The sequence below is a fragment of the Dermacentor silvarum genome, chromosome 3 (assembly GCF_013339745.2).
Source record: "Dermacentor silvarum isolate Dsil-2018 chromosome 3, BIME_Dsil_1.4, whole genome shotgun sequence".
NCBI classification, from domain to species: domain Eukaryota; kingdom Metazoa; phylum Arthropoda; class Arachnida; order Ixodida; family Ixodidae; genus Dermacentor; species Dermacentor silvarum.
This window is the reverse complement of record NC_051156.1, coordinates 219,073,326-219,084,363: the sequence shown is the minus strand read 5'-3', so window position 1 is coordinate 219,084,363 and position 11,038 is coordinate 219,073,326. Positions and strand designations below refer to the sequence as shown.

At 43.9% G+C, this 11,038-nt stretch overlaps 1 protein-coding gene across 1 annotated transcript in view; it reads right to left on the bottom strand.

Moving 5' to 3' along the window:
• The window catches only part of LOC119446684 (rabankyrin-5), a 43,492-nt gene continuing 32,454 nt past the window's right edge, over positions 1–11,038 (bottom strand). The window contains exons 20-23 of the mRNA XM_037711185.2: positions 9,967–10,091; positions 6,477–6,623; positions 4,438–4,528; positions 1–497 (exon numbers count right to left, since the gene is read on the bottom strand). Of these exons, the coding sequence (XP_037567113.1) occupies positions 362–497; positions 4,438–4,528; positions 6,477–6,623; positions 9,967–10,091 (499 nt within the window). The 3' untranslated portion in view covers positions 1–361. The remainder of the gene's footprint in view (positions 498–4,437; positions 4,529–6,476; positions 6,624–9,966; positions 10,092–11,038) is intronic.

The window sequence follows — 11,038 nt, the reverse complement described above, 5'->3', positions numbered from 1 at the left end:
TTCCTAGATACAAAAACACGCTTTTATTTCTTTTGTCCCATGTACAATTGGGAGACCCATGTGATCATCTTCCCCTCCTATAGAGCGATCTAGAAGGGGCCAAAGCATAGTTGTATAAATAATGGGTTACAGAAAACTGGGAGTTCCAGGGGCCCCTCGGAGAAGAAACGGGCATATTATATGCATACATCTTTGTACAAATGGTTTAGCATAGTATTTAACATGCCCTCTATTCCAGGACAAAAAAATAGAATGTGACTTCTGTTAAACTGAGCAACGACGGGACTTTTTTTCTCTAACGGAACCACCGTCTAGGCTTGAATGTTGTGACAGCCTGACGAACAGTCTCCCTCGCCGGCTGTCAGGTGGCTGATGCACCCAATGTCAGCACGTCGAAGCACACCCCGCATACACGCACCGGTTTGTTGAGGTTGAACTTAAGAATTGGAATGTCTTTCTCCGAACACTTGGCACACAGAATTCGCCCACAGTGACGACTGGAACAGAAAAAGTGTTCAGCTCAGTGAAAAGATACAACAGTGCATAATATACGAGTGGACAAGAGTAGAAGTACTGAGGCTGGTTACTCCGCTGTATATGCTATGCATTTTTAATCATTTAACAGCTGTTTTGTTGTGCAAACAACAGTGCACTACAATCAAACAGGTTGGTGGGTGAATCAAGTTGTCAAAGGGATTGTCTGGTGACACTAAAGAGCAACATCAAGTTTATACTGGTGAAGCATTTGCATTTATTTGGCAGCTAAGGTTGGTTATGAGCAGAGCAAATGAAAAGCGAAGTTATTTTTCAAATTATGCACCTGAAGTGCTGGCATGTTATCAGAGGTGGGGACAATATTTTGCGGGATTTGCAAGTGTGTGCCAAACTGCATTCCTGTGCTCTTTGATGAAGCAAGGTATTGTGATGATGAAGGTATTGTGTATTGGCAGGCACACGAGCATGAAAGGATGTCTTGACACCACCAGGTGCTTGCTTTTGTCAGAGGACCCTAGAATGCAAATTGGCAAATACTCTCAGATCCTACAAAATTGTCACCTGTACATACATTACTGATTTCAATGTATTCAGACATACTTGGGCTGATTATGTTAAGAAAAAAACATTAAAATTCACTAGGTTGAAAGTCGGGATACAATGTGATCATGTTTACAGTTAATCTTGGAACTAGTATTGAGCAAACACTGCCCAAAGCTCATGACGTCAGAAGGAGCAAGAACGGGAAGTTCAAGCCCATCTCTAGTCCTAGCATTTTCAGCTTGCCATGACTACTCGCAGTAATACAGATGTTTAGGTACTCCAGACCTGTAAATCCAGCTTAGCGTTCATTTGAAAAGGTCTTGAAACATTTTGCAAGGAATAATGGCGTTTATGTCCCTATTAAAATTTGAAAATTTAAATTATTGTTCTTAACATTGCAAAGCAACTCACTGGCTACGAGAGGCACCAGATTAACTTATTCGCAACTCAAATGAACTGCAGGGGGCGCTGCGAAAACTGGCCGCGTCTGGCTACACTGTGCAACATGGCGGCTATACGGAGGTCCCCCCGTCGCCACAACCGCTGTGTTGGATGTACAGTACACTGTAGTTTGATGATTTTCGTGCAGTGTGATGCCGGTTTGCGCTGTTTTGTGGAAGGAAAGCGAGTAGCTTACGCCGGCCAAATCATTTTAGCCGATCTGAGAGAGGCACAGTGGGTAATGAGGATGAAGTGGTCGCACGATGTGTGCAAACATCTGGCGTGACAGCGGACCCGCACGAGATTCTGATTCTTGAACCCATTGGTCGTGGAACCGAAGTGCTCGTGCACTGTTGGATGGCCGGAAAAGTACAAGCACGTTTCTGCTGCTTTGAGTCACTGTTAAGGCGTGGATAGATAGTCCGGTGTTTCGAGCGTGCGAGACAGCGGCCAGCGAAGTTGAATACGTCACGCTGGCCTCGCCAGGATTGCCGAAATATTACAACCTGCTCAGTTTGGTACGTTTAACATGGCCCGCAGCAGCGCACCGACTTGCTCGATCAGCTGTTGCCGCTGTAAATGCGGATAAATGCGCAGCCGGAGCGCACTTTCTCATTGTTGTTGTCACATTTTCGTTCGGCGAAGGCACAAACTCTGCATGCTCTCTTCAGTCCAGAGAGCAAGCGAACCTAAAATCAAGCTTTGCACTTTATCGCCAGCATGCACTACGAATCTGTGGCGAACCATTTTTTCTCTTGTAGAGAACAAAACGATAAATAAGAAACTGAAAGATCTGCTTACTACAATAAAAACACATTTGCACACCATGTACATGTATGGCTTGTGCTGCGAGGCCTGACCATGATTGATTACTCCCCGCTGTCTACGAACACGTCGCTTATGGCTGCTGTGTACTAATGAAATAAAACAAATGCATCTGTGTAAATTAATGTTAACTAAGCTACTGCATTAGGAATCTAATTAATTTTTCATGTTATTCTATAATTTACGTAGCCTGCACTTTAAGTGGCCAAAACTGTGTTCGCCTCTGAACTACCAATTTCCTTCAGACACTGATAAGTGATACAATTGCTTTGATAATTACGCATTTTAAAATGAGCGCAGACTAATTTGCACTAGTTACACGGGTAGCGTGTCCAGGTCGCAAGGAAGGCGTACCGCTATGTCATCCCATAGTTATTCTACGCGCTGGCGCGTACATGTGTTTACATAGAACGATTTACCGACGTTACCCGGGAGTATCTGAAACTCCGATGTAACGATTTTCGCTGATGTACCATACTCGGTAGTTCCACGTTGTGCGCCGCATGTATCCGATATAACAGCTTTAATGAAGGAAAGCTTGAGTACCGCGGCGACATTTGCATCATAAACTGCATTACCACGCCGGCTATCACATGAAACTGCATGTTGCAGCAATACGCTGAATGTTATCACGATGGCAGTAACAACCTCAACGCAAACTTCCTGAAGTTCGCTATAGCGCTTTACTGCAAACATAGTACAAGCAACAGTATCGCGTTCTCTTCACACAAACAACAAACCGAAACTCGGCTGAAAAAAAAAAAAGAAAAAAACTTTCTCGAGCAAGACGTTGCGAACATAACAATTGCCATTGTCGCAGCTTATGATAAGATTCGCAATCCATGTGGCTCTTCGACGCCGCAAAACTGCAAAGCGCAGCATAATTCCACGGCCGTGTGGAGTTTCGTTGATGGTTGACGCGCACCCGATCGCAGTGCGAAGGCTACGGACGGAGCGTCTGCTCCGACGCTCCGACCTCCGTACGAGGTTTCCGGCGCTCGCCGCTAGGTGTCGCATGAATTGCTGGAGTCGCGAATACCATCTGTCATCTGCCATGTCTAGGAATCAAGCCTGTGGCATTCCGCAACGCAGCAGAATGCCATCACTATGGAGAGTCTGACCCTATACAAGTAATTAAACTCCGAGGTTTTACATGCCAAAACCATGATTTGATTTAGACCCATCAGGCACTGTGCATAATTGTGGACGCCAAGATAGTGCATCAAATTCTGATAAATTATCACATCGTGAAACACTTCTAAACAGACCTGTGTTGCCAGTTTTCGTAATATCTGTATATTATGTTAGTAAAATAAACTGGATGTTTTCATGATGTCAGTATGTAGACACGTAGTGGGTTCACTCCTTTTACTGTTTTTCAAAATGTTTTACATAAGAAAATTTGTCACATGGCTAGATGTGTGCTTTCTAAGAGTAAACATGAAATAGTTAACATTCTCATATCTGATGTTCCTGTAGAGAGCTGTCATATGGAGTCCAATTTCTGTAAACTTGACAAAACTCGCTGAAGGATTGAAAATTTTTAATCCCTTCTGCAGCTGTACGCTTTTCAAGATTCTGAACATGCAAGTGAGGTAAAAACTAAAGTTTCAATGGACAGGATTAAACGGCACCTGAAGGGATTATGAAGCATGCCTAGTGGAGTACTACGGATTTCTTTTCACCACCTGGAGTTCTTTAACGTGCACCCAATGCATGGTACATGAACGTTCTTGCATTTTGCCCCCATCAAAGTAAGGCCGCCATGGATGAGGATTGAAGCCATGACCTCATGCTTGGCAGTGCTACAGCGAACACGGCGGGTTATCGCAAATACCAAGCACTGCTCTTAGATGTCCTGCCTCAACTCTAGTTTTGGCTGCATGGCTGCAGAGAGTTTTCAGCAGGTACAAAACACTGTCTAAAATTTTTTTTAAACGAAAGCCTGAATGCCCAATTAAAAAAATGGAATAAAATAAAGCAATGTGCCCCATTATAGTAATGAGGTATAACGATAACTATGGAGTATGAGCACCGCTTTCAGGAATGAAGCCTTAAGTGCTCAAAGCATACCTTGTAGCATCCAATGCAATTGGGAGATGGCGCATGAAAACCTCAGGTCAAGGTACTCACCAGTGGTGCTTCCTTGTTTTAATGCCAAACTTGTTGCCACACTCCAGGCACACGTCCCCATCGGACCAGGGAGGCTCCTTTGGCAGGAAATCTATGGGAACATGCAAAAGCAACTGCTCAGGTGTCGTGCAATTGAAAAACAAGCTGTTGCATAGTGAAACAGGTTGCAAAGAAATGTGTCTTTCTTATCAGAAGAAACACTGGTGTCACGAAGCAGGCCTGTGAAACACATACGTATTGTCATTCGGAGGTGACGATGCAGCAAGAGGGAATTGCTAATTATTACTGTAAACAACGAATTGTATTCTACTGTCTAATAAAGCCAGTAGAATACTCCATTTTATTATGACACTTGACAAAAGTGCACTTTTACTGAACAAACCACAAATATGTGACTGCCACTATGTGGTGCAACCAATATGACTGAAGTGCTTTTGCCAATCAGTTGAGAATAGAATTCCCTTGTCTGCTTAAACATATGTAACAAAGACAGCATTATGTGACCAGACAGATCAATAAGCTTCTACATCCAAAAGCTACAGTTTGGCCATAATGACAACCACAGTAGATTTCACCACTTGGTGCAAGTAAGTACAGTAAGTACAGACATGTTCAAGGCGAGTCTTTTCAATGCTCTCCTCGGCACATAGAAGAGCATATGTCGCTTTGAAAAAGACAAGACCACTTGTCAAAACATTGGCTCCTGCTTTCACCTTGTTATTGTTTTGCACATCGGTCTTGAATTTCCATCTCCCACCTTCCCTGTGTTTTCCCTGTGTACCTATGTGTGTGACATTTAGTGGCCACATTCAGCTGCCCATGACAGCAACGGCATTGTTACAATACTCCGTTACAATTACAATACTATTCTTCTGTGCTCCTCAGAATACAGCAGGGCTACTTCATTAAGTGCAGCAAGGGAGTTTCCATAGCACTGCTTCACTCAGGGTTTGGCATCAAGCTAGACAAAGAAAGTTGCACACATATACTATAAAAAATGCATTTTGCAAGGGTGGCTTAACGGGCATGTTGGTAATTTTGCATCTTTGGTTACCAGCGCGATGATCTACGTGGGAAGTAAGAGATACATCTGCGCTGGACTTATGAACCCAGTGCTAACAAACCTCTCTCAACACCTAACTCGGCCCAATTAAGCTCATCAAAGGAGGAATCGTTATCCTAGCTTCAAAAATGCTCTTTCAAGGTCATGCCACCATTTAATAGGAAAATAGCTTCGGAAAACAGGCCCAGAGGCTTCAGCAATTGGGGTACCTAGGCAGTCTGCTGATGTCAGTAGCGGGAAGCTTGCAAAAGCAAGATAAAACTAGCAGCCCTGAATCTACCATACCCAGAAAGAGAGTCATTGTCATCCCTTACATCCACACATTGTCCCATAATCTCAAGAAAGTTGGTTGGCGTGCTGGCGTCGTGTTTTCGGCACCTGCTATAGTTAACTGCGATAGAAAAGAAAAAGCAGCTGCAGAACTAAGCATAGGAACCACTTTGTCGCATGTGCAGTAGGTGTTTACAACGTTCCTCTTTCCTGCAACCGCAAATACGTTGGTCAGATGGCACGCTGTCTGAGTGGTCAATTAATGGAGCTCAATAATCATGTTTTTAACTCCGTTTCTGGTCATCTTAGAATCCATTGCAGAAACCATCATTGCAGACCTTTACTTGAAGTCACACAAATTATCAGTTACCACAACAGCAAACAAACTAGATTATTGAAGCACATGCAATTCTGGAGAGCGCTGTGTAAGCGCCCTTTAATTGTCACTGTGTGATGAAGTGCAGTATTTAGACACATGATGATCAGTATGTTTGCTGGAAGCAAAGCTCCGAACATGTGTCGCCTAGCTACACTTTCTGTTGTACCATAGCGTGGTATGTGTGCAATAAAAACTAAGTCAGTGCTCTTTCCTGTCACTTCTCTTACTTCCCATGTAGAGCGTCGCGCTGCCAACCAAAGATATATAAAAAAGGAATAACAGCTGCAGCTGTCACTCCCATGAATTGATAATATAGCCTGAACTTGCCTAGAAGCCGCACAAGAAGCTGCTTGGTGGCCACCTGGTAGTTGAAGATGTTGACACCTGCCTGGTTGCAAGCACCCAAGCAGGAACCTGCTCGTACGAGCGACCGGCACAGGTTGCCGTTGCCTTGCATGTATGCCAGCAGCAGAGCTGCAGAAAGTAGTCGGACCATGGCACTTTGACTTTTGCAAGATGAATGAGCTGTTTTAATAAAGAACCAAGTCACATTACAGGCTCTGATGATAATACTCATTTGTTTCTTCATGTATGATAGTAAACACTGACGCCCTCTTGCCGTAATAGGGCCATTGGTCACAGCACTCGTCTTTGGTTGGCACTTAGAAGAGGCTTAGAAGAAACTAGGCTGTCGAAAAAAAAAATAATATAGAAGCTTTTTTTACATTAGTTCAGGGTTAACATTTCAAACACCCATGGCAAGCACATCTGTAATTCAAGTCCAGAAACTTTCTGCTGAATACCTTAATACCTTTTATGTTGCACGTTAGCTACAAGAACAGTAGTAAAGAGTCACTACTTGGATATTTATACAGGCTGTCCCAACTTACGTGAACAGACAACTGTATGCCATTTGCAGTTCTGAATCTTGTTCATCGTCATTTTTCATTCACTAAAATCTAAATCAAACTTTAAAAGGGTCACATGACATACTTGGAACCTGGTGAATATAAGCCAACACAGAAGCTAGACAATGCCATGAACATATGGCACATTATTCCTAACAGGGACCCAACAATTTCCTTCAAAAAGTTGCTTATCCTTCCTGCGCCTTTCCAAGATCCCAGTTTGTGCATCTTCAATGGGAACAAGTATACCAATGGCTATACACTGAATCCCTTGGGACATTATCAACAATCAGCACCACCCTACATTTAACAGAAGCCACAGTACTTACTATCTGTGTTTACGGGACTGCAGCAGTCGATTATCACATTTCTTGGCCCATTAAAGTAATAGCATGCAACATGGCGCGCCATCACCTGTGATGTGATGGCATCCAAAACAAGCTTGAACCTGCTTCTGATGAGTACCATCTTGCTGGTGAGTAGAGGAGAGCACATGCCAGTGACTGTCACCACTTTTCTCCGCGTCGATGTGATGCACGAGTGTTTACATGCATTGCACATGCCGATTACCCTTGTTCTACCCTTGCCCGGTGTATTCATGCGCTTTGCCTTCCTAGTACATCGCTGCCAATTACATAGATGTGGTGTGTTAGAAATGTGATGCAATGTGCCACTGCCGCATTCATGTGGCACGGCTAGCAAGCAGAGTGACAAAGTAAGAAACAGTAACTACTAAGGCAAACAACAGCAACACAAGTCTCATAAAGACTGCAGCTCCCATAACTGTGGCGTTGTGGAAGACAGTAGATTAGCGTACAAAGTGTTGCATGTTTCGGCAACCGTCAATCAATGTCGAAAAGACCACAGAGTCAGCTTTTCCTAAGAAGCGCCACCAATATCAGCTGTGTTCAACAAAGTAACTAACAAACTCTTGCATGATTTCTCTGTTCTTTGGAGTTGCAATATAAAGCCAGGCACAGACACACAAGGCTGAAGTAACAGCAATATTATGTGTCTGCCAGTCTGGTAAGTATACCAGAAGACATTACTCGGGTATTTGAATCCTCACTTGCCACAGACTGCATTCATGCAAGTGGCACATACAAAACAGCCTTTGGCTTTTCAAGACTCCGGCTGAATTTTCGAAGGTTTTCTTTGTAGGCAAAGCTTGAAGGCGAGATTGGTGAGAAGGAAACTAAGCAGACATACCTAAGCATGCTGATGCATATTCATGACTTATGCACAAATGGAGAGAGCTAAATTAGGATACAATGGCAGCAGATGCCTGTCAGTTCTTATTTTTATGACCAGTTAAATGGCTGTAACAAAAAAAACATGTTTATATCTAGCTACCAGAAGAGAAGCTACTGAAAATTGTGGGCCAAATGGCTATGAACTTCACCATAAAACTTTGTTTCTGACTACTAATGTAAAAAAAAGAAAAAGACAACGAAAAAAGGTGCCTTAACATTTACCCACTGTAATCAGTACAAGTTCAGCCATTGCAAAAATTTTAGAACCCCTTAATTGTTCTTTAAACTAATTATGCAAATTTTGCTAAATTTAACGTGTAATTTTTGTTTATGCTGTCTTAGTAGTTTCACATACAAGAAAAAAGTTTAATACTGCATCAGTAATAGTATATCGATAAAATGGGACATTAGTATACTGTGCCACATACAGTGGAATCACGATGATACGATCACGGCTAATATGAATTTCTGGATGATACGAATTTTTCTGTGGTCCCGGCCGAGCCCCATTACTTTGCAACGTGCTAGAGAACGGTTGTTAAGAATCGATTTTCGACCCGCCTCGGTTGATACGAATAAACGCCGCCCCATCCGACGGCCACGAAAGAGAACAGCGCGCAGTCACGCGCTTTCTCCCTTTCTCTTTTGGTGCAGAGGCGCGGACGCGGCGCTGGACAGCGCGGAGGCCGCGACTATGCGCGAAGAGAGGCGCTTTTCTTGCTTTTGCGCTTCGTGGGGAAGCGCGGCCACCGCAGCGAGCGAAGGGCAGCGAGCGAAGGTTCGTGCGGTCTATCGCTTCAACGGAAACTGAGTGGCGTAAGCACAGCCCATACAAACGTCAGAGCCGTGTGGAGATCGCTTTCAAGATACGGTGCGCGCGACAACCCGACAGCCGGCACAAGCGCAAAGTACAAGAACGCATTTGTTGGCAGAGTAGAAGCCCCCCCCCCCCCTCCTTCCCTCCCACCTGCGCTGCCTTCCTGCTTTGCGCCTATCGCGCGGGAGATTGCGTGGCCAGTTACCCTTGCGCCATTACTCATGCTCCACGTCTCATGCTCCTCCTCCGCATCGCCTACGTTGATCTCCTCTCCCGTCGGTGGGCGCACCTCGTTGAGAAGCGTGCTCGCTACCGCCCTTGTCGGCGAGATTTTCCAGCGGAAGCCGCATTATAACCAGTATTTCGTCTCACGCGGCTGCACTGTAAGCGGTATGTGTATACATGGAGTTCTATGGGAGGGTAAACAGCAGTTGGAAAAGGTCGCGTTGTAGCCAGTTCTGCACTATAAACAGTTACGTTATAAATGATCTATACTGCAAATGCTTTTTACGTGCATGTGCCTGAGTGAGTTCACCTCCGACTCTTTAATTTAGCTAGTTTTAATTGTGTTTCGATGATACGAATTTCGGCTAATACGAATATTTTTCGTGACCCCGTGAGATTCGTATCATCGAGATTCCACTGTACATGTTTACATGGCGAACATGTGTGCGGTAACATGTAGGAAAGATACTGATGGTGCACATCTGTCATGCATTGAACTCTGTGGCCAAATATACACTAAAGAAAGAATGCATCTTTGTAGAATCTGTTGATACATTTTCAGAGACCCAGGCGAATTGAGTAACACACAAGTGCAAATGCAAAATGTGACTTACGGGAGTTCCCTTCAATGTCAGGTTTGTTGATGGGGTACTGAGGCATGCATTCCAGGAAAAGCTCGAAAATGGCCGCTGCATTCTCTTTGCCATGCTGACAGAGCACATGCAGTGGATTTTGGCCTCTGCAAGGACAACATGGGAAGGACTGTCACGCACCATAAACAAACTGTTACAATACAAAAAAAGTATAAACAACATGCAGTCCCGTGCAATTCGCAGTCCATTAAGTGACAGATACAGCCTTAAACCCTATCAGTGTTGGGTTTTCTTCAGAGGTGACGCACCCCCAGCAGTGAGCTTTCTTCTAGGATACTATAAAATGAACACAACGATTTTTTTTGTTGGGCAAAAATGAAATAGAATGACCCAGATTAGGGCAAATGCTCTCTTGGTGTGGTCCCAACAGTCCTATCACACAAAAGGAATGTCAAAAGAAACACAGCAGGACAGAACGCGAGAATGTTCTAGTATGTCAGTGACGCTGAAAGGGTAAACATTTCAATTGTTTGTTCACATGTTTTGACTTAGCTGTTTTTGGTTACCCTCTCTGTGGAGACATTTTTCTAAATGACAGCAAGGGCCACAAACACATGCCTGGACAAAGACGGCATTGGGCAATGCTCATGTGAGCAATGTGTTGCATGATAATCAAGGGAAGTGCACTAACGAAGTTTAGTTTTTCTCAGTTATGTTTCTTATTCAGTGCACTAGGGCAGAGGTTGCATGATAATGGCAGTGACATTTTTTTCTCAATCGTAGTGCAAGACTCGGGAATACAACTATGCTATGCAGTACTGTGCCTCGCTGACATGCAGTAAACCCAGCATCAAATCCTACGATGAATAAGATTGTAGAGTTTTTTTGTTTTGTTTTTTCCTTTTTCTTTATAGCCTGTGGTTGAAATTGGTTGTGCCCAAATCTGTACAGACAATCTGCATGCTTGCAAACAAAGAATCATGGTACAGGCAAAAAGAGCAGACAATAATGTTGACACTGAAGACGTTCGCAGTTCGTCGATTTGATCAGGAATCCTTGCTAGGTAACTTCTTAAAATGCAGCCACTTCCACC